The 12,035-nt window shown below is 38.5% G+C and overlaps 1 protein-coding gene across 1 annotated transcript in view; it reads left to right on the top strand.

The window, feature by feature from the left end:
- Nucleotides 1–1,394: 1,394 nt before the first annotated feature.
- sptlc3 (serine palmitoyltransferase, long chain base subunit 3) overlaps nt 1,395–12,035 on the top strand; it is a 28,550-nt gene continuing 17,909 nt past the window's right edge. Inside the window, exons 1-4 of the mRNA XM_057341939.1 lie at nt 1,395–1,689; nt 2,413–2,613; nt 4,952–5,106; nt 5,502–5,650. Of these exons, the coding sequence (XP_057197922.1) occupies nt 1,585–1,689; nt 2,413–2,613; nt 4,952–5,106; nt 5,502–5,650 (610 nt within the window). The 5' untranslated portion in view covers nt 1,395–1,584. The remainder of the gene's footprint in view (nt 1,690–2,412; nt 2,614–4,951; nt 5,107–5,501; nt 5,651–12,035) is intronic.

Genomic DNA, 12,035 nt, shown 5'->3' with positions numbered 1-12,035 from the left:
GTTCACATTTCATAGTTTGTAAAGGTCAGCACACCTCTAGATGGCAGTTTCCAGAAGCGTAAAGGCAACTTCCTTTTTAGGCTGGCATGTCACCTGAGAAATGCTGGTATTAAGGGTTTGGTTAGTGGGCAGTGCACCTATGAATACTTGGGGTAATACAGAGAATTAGTTTTCAAATACCCCCTGTTAATATGTTGGTTTCTGGAGGTTAAACACCTATGAATAAAAAATAACAAACACAATAAAACAGCCAAGGCCTCTCATGCATCACCGGGTTTAAGTCTAACTGATGAGCTATTAGTGGTTTATAGGGAAAGAGCACAGAAACACCCGTCATGCAAAAACGTGCTAGAGATAAATAATGAGTGTTAATATTAATAAAGCTAATGATGCTTGACATATCTAGGCTAACACGGCTCCCTAAACACAGAGGATTGGGAAGCTCTGTGGATGTGGAGGTGAGCAGAGGGGAGGGCTTAGGGTTCGGGTGGGAGAGAGAGAAAGGAAAGCTGTGGTTAATTAGCAGAGACAGATCCAGGGTTGGTCCAGCATTAGTTCAGACAGCTGCAGGCTGCTGCCAGTTTCCACAGCCACACGTTGCCACCCTCATTCTTCCTCTATGTTCATCAAGGGCCATTCTGGATAGATCCTTTTTCCTGTCCACACAGGTGTTCATTTATCTTATTTTATGTGAATGTGAAAAGCAAGAATAAGGCACTTAATAGAGATGACGAGAAAGTCAGATCAAAACCTACTGTACACACTTTTTAGATCACAAATCACACAGCAGAAGCTTCTCTATTTGTGTAAACACAATGGCTTCTTGTTCTGCGGTGAAGGCTTCCCACATTCTGCTAAATGGAGTTGGTGTGGCAGACATGCAAAACGCAACAAAGAGATTCAAAGTCGGCTCATGTTGGAACTGTTGCAATAATACCTGTTTCCAAACCGAGGGTGTAGTGTCACGTTAACATAACACTATACATACTGATAGTTTGGGGTGCTGTATTCATCCATTATTCTTTTCAATATGTATTAAGGCTTCTATTTCATATAATTTGTTTACCATAGTTACAATGATCTAATGAGGAGACACCCATACCAATTTTCACATTGCCCCATAATAGTCTATATTATACGCACATACTGTAGTCTACTACATTAAGTTTCACTTTAGTGGCTTATTACATCGGGTTTACTTTTACTTTTGCTTCTCCTTTACTTTACAGCACATGGGAGGAACGACAGAAATGTGACAAAGTTTGAAAGTAAGCACACATCAGAAGAACTAAAGCTCAAAGTCAGCGCTCTCTCATTCTTGATCAACGCAGTTGTCAGCGCGAGCGTACACTGTCGCGTCGCGTCGCGTCGCGTCGCGTCGCTCTTCTGATGTCCCTACGTAGACACTTCCTGGTCCAAAGTTGTGTGTACTCAAATCAAAATCAATTGAGCATGAAGTCGGATGGTAAACTCTCATTAGAGGAATTGCACCTCAACGGATATACACGCACACTTCTCTAAACTGAGGGACTGAGGGAAGTTCAATATATTGTAACTTGGCTGTCTGCGTTGACGTTGGCAAACATGATACGAACAGGTGGACATCATCCACGCAACGGATCGAGTTCTAACCAGAAACCACTGGAAGATAACATTAGTGTGAAAAATGGATATCACAGAAATGAAAAGGTATGTCAGATTGCATCACAGTTAACGTCTTTTAAACGAATGTTAAATTGTTTTGTTTGGTGTTTCTAAAAGGTAATTCACGGGAGTTTTACAGTCAAAGCTATAGCATTTTACAACGTATTCGCGGTTTTAAATTCCCGGAAAGTTTAGCTATGGGGAGTATGGTTCATTTCAGAGTCGGTTCGTTTGGACAGTTTGTATAAATGAATTAATTCAAAAGAATAATTCACTGATTCGTTCAGTTTCACTTATGCTGCAGGCACAAATCGGGGCACCATGTACCCAGAAATCTTTGCGCGTGTAGTTTACCTGTATGAAAATAGCTACTGAATGCTAACCCAAGTTTTTTCAAGTAGGTTGTTTGTAAGACCACAGCAAACACAAGAAAAAAACTCGTTTACTTTGGTAAGACAACTATAACTGTGGTTCCTATAAAACAAACTGTGGTGTTTGGTTGGTGTTTGAAAAGTAGCTTAATAGCTATATAGTTTACTTTAAACACATAGAAGTTATTGTTATTATGTAAATTTGTGTGTTTTAGTTTTATTAAGCTTAATATAAAACTAAACTAGTATTTAATGTTTTTGTTTTGTGGTCCAATATAATGCTGTTACCTCAAATAAGATCTTACATTTAAACAACAAGGTTACTTTATATTTTCTTATGATGTAATTACGTATTATTAACTGTTGTTTTAAGTTTTGTCAACATCTGATGTTGTAGGTGCATTCCAATGGCAAGGGAAATGGATTTTATCGGTCTTGGGATAGGGGTGAAGATTCATTCGAGGAGGCCCCTATGTATGTGGCTGTCCTGACGTACATGGGGTTTGGCATTGTCACCCTATTTGGCTATTTCAGGGAATTATTAAGAGCTGTTGGGCTTGAGAAGTGCAACCAGGCTCAGGAGAGAGAAGAGCAAAAGGTATGTGTAATTTGTGGTGTGTTTTGATATTATCTTATGTAAACCATTTATACTGAATTGGTGGAACTTGGAGCTATAAATGTACCTCAAGATTTGAAGATATTGAAGATATTCATTGTCAAGTACTTTGTATTTAAACAACAAAAAGTTATTGAAAAATATGTAAAACACTGATGAAATTCAGTCCCAAAGCGTTGTCAGTAAGTGAGTCACAATTTGTTTACTTTAATATCATTTATCCATGCATAGCAAAATCGCCAGTGTTAAAAAGGGTCAAATTAACTCTCACAGTGTTTATATAATCCACACTTTGAGAGTGTGGATTATATATACACCGTGAGTGTTAATTTGACCTTTTTAACACTGCCGATTTTACTGTGTATCTTACAAATGGTGTATTTCATTTACACTATGGAAAATCTCCATGGTATGTGTGCGGTAATACTGATGAGGCTAATACGCAAATAAACCTCAAAGGAGTGCGAGTTCATTGTCTCTGTTAACAGGCTGTCCTTTGAGAACATTGCCTTCAAAAAACATGCTTTTATTTGGTTACTTAAGATAATAATTTTATTTTTTTTAGTCAGACAAATCACGAAACGTACATTTTATGAGAGAATCTCACCCTTTGCGATGGCTTGATTTCGCAGACTAAAATGCTTTAATGTGAACACATTTTGTGATTTTCTGCTCTGTTGTTTCCTGCTTTGTTGCACTGTTAGTATGGATGACCGCAGCATTGTGTAAATCTTATGAGCTAGCTTTAATGTGTGAGCTGCTTCAACTAGAAATCATGTGAGTTTGAATCAGATCTCGCTGCGTAGGAATGCTGATACAGCATCATATTTTGCCATTAATATCTAATGAAAATAAATATATGAACCGGAAAAGGAATCGTTAAGCACTGCACATTTCACTCTGTGGTGCTCGATAAGGCCTGTCCACTCCATTAGCATTTAAGTGCAAAATTTACATGTGGACCCAAATTATCTTGTGTCATTTCTGGTCCTCCTGGTTTCTACATTGTAGTATTTGTCAGAACACCAGCAGAGCTTTAATTCGTGTGCTCACTGCTTTGTAATAAATGAGAACATATGAAGCAGGTGAGCCAATGGAAACGTTATATTGTGTTTTGAGCACTTATTCCATATCTCGGTCTCTCCAAAAGAGTTTGTAGTGCCTTTGTTATTTTCTACAGTTCTACCTATATTAGCTAGCCTAATAGAATTCAGAGCAGTTGAAATTTTATTGAAAGCAACATAATGAGAAGTTTGCTTAGCCTCCTCTCCTTCGGTCTTTGGCAGAGTTTACTTAAAGGGTAAGTTCATCCAAAAATCAAATTTGTGTGATTTTTTTTACTCACCAACATGTTAAACATGTTTTGAGACCTCCCGGCGTCTTCGGAGCACAAATAAAGATATTTAGGTGACATCCGAGAGATTTCCAGGCCTCCTCATAGACATAATGGTTATTGTTGTTGTCAAGGTCTAGAAAAGTACAAAAGACATCGTTAAATTAGTCCATCTGCTCATAGTGGCTCGATTGAATTTTTTTGAAGCGAAGAGAATGCTTTATGTGCGAAAAACAAACCAAAATAACGACTTTAATCTATATATTCTCCCCTGTCATGTCAGTCCTGGTGTACGTTCACCAGAGCACTTCGACGCATGCTCATTCGGTGGGGGCAGACGCCGGCGTTCTGACTGAAAATCCCGAACCGCAACTCTTGTGTTTACAAGACGCACGCTGTATATAAGCTGATCTTCGCAAAAGGTCTGATGATTTCGATATTGAGGAAGACTTGCACTTTTTTGCCCAACCGAATGCGCATGCGTCGAAGTGCTCTCGTGAACGTACACCATGACTGACATGAGAATATATCAATTAAAGTCGTTATTGTGGTTTGTTTTTCGCACATAAAGCATTCTCGTCGCTTCAAAAAAATTCAATCGAGCCACTATGAGCAGATGGACCAATTTAACGATGTCTTTTGTACTTTTCTGGACCTTGACAACAACTATAACCATGATGTCTATGAGGAGGCCTGGAAATCTCTTGGATGTCACCTAAATATCTTTATTTGTGCTCCGAAGACGCCGGTAGGTCTCAAAACATGTTTAACGTCATGTGGGTGAGTAAAAAATCACACAAATTTGATTTTGGGATGATTACCCTTTAAGGACAGACAGACTTGGGGTTTGTCTCATGGATTTCGAAACTACCCACACACAAAGAGTGACTGTGGTTACATGTGCATCTAGTGTCTAAATGTATTGAAACAGGATGCTGGATTATTCTAGAGCTGTTTAATGTTGAATGTTAATTTCTTGTATTACAGGATTTTGTTCCTCTGTATCAAGATTTTGAAAACTTTTACAACCGCAACCTGTACATGAGAGTGAGGGACAACTGGAACCGGCCCATTTGCACTTTACCAGGTCCTGTTTTTGACCTCATGGAAAGAGTCTCTGATGATAACAACTGGACCTTCAGGTAGATTTTCAAACAGTTATGACCTTGTTGAAAAGACCTTGAGAGAAGTGCTGTTGTCTCAAACAGGTTTATCAACTAGGTTAACCACAAAGGCTTCCCAGGCCTTCCGGCTTCACCCAAATAACCACATTTACCATCAGTTTTACTGATAAACAGCATAGATGTGTTAAAAAAGAGTTTCTTTAATTTTGTTCTGTTCTTATTTCTCATGTTATTCGTTGTTTCTTTCATCAGCCTCTCTAATTCTCCTCTCTCCCTGTTATTCACTCAGTTGCTCTTATATTATACATATTGATTCAGTTCCAGCCTCGAACAATGAGTAACTATGTACACAATAAGCTTGTCAAGAGAAATCAATATTAATAACACCTTGCCCTGTGTTACTATTCTGAAAGGTTAACAGGCAGAACGATTGACAACGTCATCAACATGGGCTCTTACAACTATCTGGGTTTTGCTGAGAACAACGTGGACTTCCTGAAAACTGTAGCGGAGACGACCGTGCAATACGGCGTGGGGGTCTGCAGCACAAGACAGGAACTTGGTGAGTGTGCCTGTGGCTTTACCACATCTGCAAAGTTCCTGCAATCCCAGCCAAAACAGGTCACTCGCATCACCAAGCATGTGGGCTCTTCTGGGTGTGTGGCATTTGTGCTTGCTTAAGAACAAACATAGTAGGCCGTTTGGCAACTCAAACGACTAATCGGGTGTTTTCATGAACCTGACAAAAGTATTTTTTGCAGTTGCCACCAGACCTGCTTTGAGCAGCATTCATGGGATTCCTCCTTTACAAATACATGTGACAAGTTTGTCCTTGGTGATATATTAAAAAGGCAGACTTTTACTGGTTTTGCGAGTTGATGATTGACTGGATAATTTCACATCTCTCCTTAAAGGATTGTTACATGTGTTATGGTCCGTTACTTGTGTTATGGTTCGTCAAATGGTCCTTAATGATCTTCCGGTGGCTGCCCTGCAATATTTTTCTGTAATGCAGTTTTTGTAAGTATGGAGTAGTTTGTTTAGGTTAAAAGCTGGACTAAAGAAAAGTAGTGTTTTTTTCTATTGTATCATGTTAGGGTTTTTGCAGTCAACATGGAATTTAAAAGTAGATCTGAAAGCTTTAGAAATGTGTAAAATGTTAAGGAATTGAGATGTTTACAATGTTTATATTTAATTGTTTTTTGTTTTGTACTGATTAGATTAGATCTAAAATATTTAATGGGAATCTTTGTTAAAAGGTGAGGGAACTCAGTGTGTAGACTGAATTAGATTATCAAGTGGCACATTTTGAAATACTTTGGTGTGACCAGAGCTGTGCGATCTGGTTATTCTGGTTTGTTGCGTTTGTGGCATTCTTTAGCTACTTGAATACACACCTCTTTGATATGATATCAATTTAATCAGGTATCGGATAATTCATACTAAAGCAGGCTACTTGGGATTACGTTCACAAACAGGTCTAAATCTTAAAGGGGTCATATGACACGGCTAAAACGAATATTGTCGTTTGTTTTACTTGTAATGCAGTGTGTATACAAGAGTTTAGGTTCAAAAACGCTGTATTTTCCACATACCGTGCATGTTTGTATCTCCTCTTTGCCCCGCCTCTCTGAAACGTGCAGATTTTCTACAAAGCTCATCGCTCTGAAAAGCGAGGTGTGCTATGATTGGCCAGTTAACCAGTGAGAAGTGATTGGTCGAATACTGCAAGCGTGTGACGGAAATGTAATGTCCATATTTAGAACATCAGGTTCCAAAGCAATTGTACGAACAGGTACGCCCACCTTACTTGCGTATACATTTGGGCGGTCTTAGTCAAATCATACCACAAACTGAAGTAGATTTGTGGGGGTGTGGTTACATGAGGCGTTTCAGGCAGGTCTGGGTGAGCATTCGCTTTTAGATAGAATGCATCTTTTGTTTCCGACACTTTAATTTTTGCAATTTTATGCGTCTAATACATGCATGGGCAACTTATAACACACCAAAGACACAGAAAACACGTATTTGCGCCATATGACCCCTTTAACCAAATACTTTCAAAGAAATAGATCGTCAGCCATGTAGATATTTGCTATAAATGTATGAAGTTCTTTTGCATAAGCTGTTCATTTAAACAATATTTTTGTTTGTATACTGTATATATTATTTTGGATATATTTCTGTGGGCACTCCAGGATGTGAACATAACAAATAACCCCACGACTCCTCATTAAGACCCAGTGGGCAATTGACACCACTGATTGTGTGATTTATTTACAAGTACTGTCTTTGTGGTTACCATAGGAAATTCTACAAAAAGTATGGCAAAAATTGACTGGCATGTGCGTAGTGGCACAGCTTAAAATTTAAAATTGTGTAAATTCATAATGAGCCTAATTCATGGAAAGACAAATGACAGTGGCTTAATTTATTGCACATGGCACAACGCTATACTAGGGGTGTAACGGTACGCATATTCGTACCGAACAATCACGAGCTGTCGAGGGGAAAATTCCAAAATGAAGTTATCATTCCTATGCTCTACTCCCTTGGAAGGGCAGAGCCCTTGGAATTTAGACTCTGGAGTGAACAGGGCATTTGCGTGCCATTATGTAGACGTTTGGAATGCACTTGGCAAAGTAAGCGACATAATTTCCTCATTATCTTCAGCTGGCATGTTCCTGTGACAACGAAGCATTGTGTCCGTCAGCAGATGTCGCTGTTTTAATGGCATAATTTAAGCATAAAACCTAACTGTTTGCAAATAAACAAACATTTTATATTTGAAAAAGTTTTTAAAATATGCTATATAATATATAAACAATAATATATATAAAACTTTTCAAAATATAAAATGTATGTTTATTAAGTTATGCCATTAAAACAGCGACATCTAATGACGGACACAATGCTTTGTGTTCATGGGAATATGCCAGCTGAAGAGAATGAGGAAATTACGTTGCTCCCTTTGCCAAGTGCATTCCAAACATCTACATAATGGCACGCAAATGCCCTGTTCACTCCAGAGTCTAAACTCCAAGATATGATGCGTTTGTCCCATGTATTGTCACGTATAAAAAAAATGTGCATGTTGTAAAGACATAACGTGTTTCACTCATAGAGAGCATGTTTTTGGTTTTCGTAGATATGATACATTTATCATGTTAACTGTCACTTATAAGAGCAATGTGCCAGTTTTAAAGATGTAACGCGTCTGTGCATTCACTCAGAAAACAGCATGCTCAGTTGTTAAACAAATAACGCGTTTGTCTTATGTACTCTCACTTATACCAAACAATGTGTTTGGTTTTGAAAGATGAGACAGTGTTTCTCATTCGCTTAATGGCCATTCTCTTCAGTTTTGCTGTTGGAAGCACCGGCTCGCAGAGCCATGAGCTTTCTGCTAGAAAGGGGGCGGAGACCAGCAGCTCATTTGCATTTAAAGAGACACACCAAAGCAGCCTGTTTTTCCTCACAGGCAAAAATAGACTTGTAGGGCACAGTATAATAAAAGATCTGTGGTGTATTTTGAGCTGAAACTTCACAGACACATTCTGTGGACTCCTAAGATTTATATTACATGTTGTAAAAGGGCTACATTAGAGGGCCTTTAATGCTGAAATACACCTGCAAATCGGAATCGTCATTTTTGCATATGCACTTATACTGATTCAAGAACTTCCATAAAAAATGCAGAATAGAGCCTGACATGCTGTTTTACTGACGCCCAGGAGAAGTAGGGTAATGGGTCATTAACTAGCATAACTACACAGAAAGGTTTTGTTCGCACTGCCCAGATCAATACTCTAGGTGTTTGTTTTTGGTGGCAGGTATAAAGACTAGCATCAATCATTTACAGAATGATTCGGCCTATAGGAGTGTCCCTGTATCCCTGGAATTCATGCAAATGTTTTTCTGTCTCTAAGCAAGATTTATATGTCCAATGAGGCAATCAGGTTTAGCATTGCATGCATGTCAGAGGGTGAAATCACTTACTCAAAAGAGACACTTAAGAAAAGAAGAGTCCACAACATAATGAGCCATTTATGTGTCAAATTCATTGTCAGAAGAGCTGACATGTTTCACCATGGTGATGTAATCGGAAGCAAATGTTGTTTGCGAATGACTGTTCCCTATGCGACAACAGTTAAGTGACTCAGAAATCTGGGATATTTTTTTATTCATTTACCATTTAGACATTTAACCAACAAAACGATTTTTTTCTATTTTAGTTTTGAATACACAGTTCATGGCACCGGTGCTGGTGGAATTTACCAGGATTCAAAACCGGTTAAGCTCCAACAACCCTCTGTTGGTACAACCAAACAAAACATGTGTTTACAGTAAATCACTTACAATGGTCGTCTATAAGGAGTCTATGTACTCATGTTGTTTCAAATGCATATTCCTTCAGAAAAATGTTAGTGACTTACAGAATCTCTATTTTCTTTCACTATATGCAAAAAGGAGCAACAGTTTTTCCAGAATGTCTTCTCTTCCATGGATAAGTAAACCTCCTCTCTTAAAAATATTTGAGCTTGGTAAAACATCATTTTTGTGGTGGGAATACATTTCTGGTGTAATGCATCATCAATGTTCATGACAATAGCTAAAAAATCATAACTTTGCACAAACAGGGCTAGTAAGTAGTTTTATCACACCAGTCTCATGTTAAAACGTAATTATTTTGTAAACCTTTTATTGTAAGTCTAATTCTGACTTCATGACTTTATTTTACAAACTGAGCGGGAAATCTGATTTTTTTCTGTGGTAATAGAGGTTAAAGGGTGGATGCAATGATGTTTCATGCATTCTGACTTATTTACGATGTTAAACATGCAGTCTTATCATGCTTAACATGGTCAACTTGTCAAAAAACGAGTTGAACGTATGACATAATGTTTCTGTGCTTGATACACTCCCCCAGCGATCCAACTTGTTTCGAAAAGTGTTTTATAAGTCTGGATCCCTGTTTCGTAACAGGGATTCTATTCTTTTTATTGGGCAATTCTCCCAGAAAAGCACGGCAAGGCGAAAGAAAGAGCCCAACCGACGAGAGAGACCCGTTTACCATCAAGATTGTCTGCGCTGTGTCAAGATTGGCTGCGCTGTGGGCCTGCAGCTCGTTACTCTTGCGATAGTGAGGTTTAGGTGTGTCTGTTTGTTCACAGCATTTCAGTGTTGGATGCTATATAAATAGTGGATATAACGCTGGATTTGCAGATCGTTTGAAACTGATAGATGGAGCGTTCCCAGCGCTAAAAGATGCCGGACATGAATAGCATGCGGTAAGTGAAACCAAGTCATACTGTATGTCTGTATTTGGTTGGCAATCGGCGCGTACGTGCATAATGTAAACAACACGAACTTTATAGTGAATCAATAGTTATGCAGGGATAATGCGATGATGTAGGCTATTATGTGCCCCCTGCACACCCCCAGGACGTCGTATTTTTCCGGAAATAATCAAACAGATGTATCAATCTTTTATAAATGTGATCAAACTAAATACTCTTCGAAGATACGAAGTATCCAATATACTACTCTATAGGTACTCAAGATTAATATGAGATTGGCAGAAACTATGTGTGTGCTGGCAGCTTTAACATTTACCAAAGCTGAAATAAAACACCTGTTTCATTTACTGACAGAGCTTTCAGTCGGCACATTTTAATATGATAAAATAAATTAAAGTGTTTCATTGGAGGTTTCTGCTGTTTCTGCCAGTTTATCCACTCTAGCCAGGTGAAGGAGATCTCCATGGGTCTCTGTCTCTCATTTCTCACTTCATTAGACTTCTATAATACCCCATTTAGAAGTCAAGACCCTTGTGGGTCTCTTTTGTAGCATAAGCCTCCCTGATAACACACTTGACGTGCACTGTAGATGCCCCAGTACTGATTCAGTTTTAATCCAACACATCACAGCCGCCAATGTGTAGGAAGGAAATTATTCAATTTAGACACACATTAGCACTAGAACTCAAAGTCTGAGTTTGTGCACTGTTAAGCCATATCTATGATGGTATTGCTTCTTTCATTGGGTGAGCAAGGACAGAAATAGTGGGTGTGGCAATTGAATATGAAATAAAATGAATAAATAAAATCCTGGACCTGCGAGTACCCAATTTCAAGTAGAAGATTTGTGTTTGACTTGCAATATGTAAACTTCTTCCTCTTGTCATTCTGGTTCATATTCCTGTCCAACATCCTGTGGGGTGTGACCAGTTCAATTCATAATTCCAACACTTGAATTAAAAAGGAATAGATTCTTAAATTTTCACTTTTGCCCAGAGCTGTTGTTTGGACATGATAACCTCTAACAAAAATGGCTGTTTATTAAGATATTTAAATATTGACATGACATCGCTTTAGTAATTAACACCAACACATTCAAGGTTTATGGTGCGTATCTATGACCCTTTTATTTATCTGTATTTGACCTATCAAGCACAGGTTATTCTTTTGGTTATCACTTTTTTATGACCCACTCTCACATGTTGCATTTTGTTTTTGTCTTTACGTTTTTGCATTAATATTTTGACTGTACTGCATGTCTGTCTTTAATCCCCAAAGGCACCTACCGTGAGTTATTAATAACCTTTTACCCAACACGTTCTGACAGATCTAATTTATTTCCTCTATGCTCTCGCTGTCAGAGCAACTAAGAAGTAGGAAAGCTGAAAGAGGCGTGCAGGAAATTCTAAACTAATTTCCTCCACATCTGTGGAAGGGCGAATGTGACTGGGATAGACTGTGGTCTAATGAATTCTTAAAGCGCTGTGCTCTGGAGCTGTAGTTTCGGCCAGCTGCTTTGCCGATGGGGTGGTGTGAAAAGCTGTTTTTTCTTCTGTGGCCTTTGTGGCATTCAGCTAACCCAAAGACTTTAACTTAAAGATCCAGTGTATGAAATATAGCAGCAACTAGCGGTGAGGTTGCGAATTG

The sequence above is a fragment of the Triplophysa rosa genome, linkage group LG9 (genome assembly GCF_024868665.1).
Source record: "Triplophysa rosa linkage group LG9, Trosa_1v2, whole genome shotgun sequence".
Classification (NCBI taxonomy): Eukaryota; Metazoa; Chordata; class Actinopteri; order Cypriniformes; family Nemacheilidae; genus Triplophysa; species Triplophysa rosa.
The sequence above is the reverse complement of the archived record's forward strand: the minus strand, read 5'-3'. Positions and strand labels throughout refer to the sequence as shown.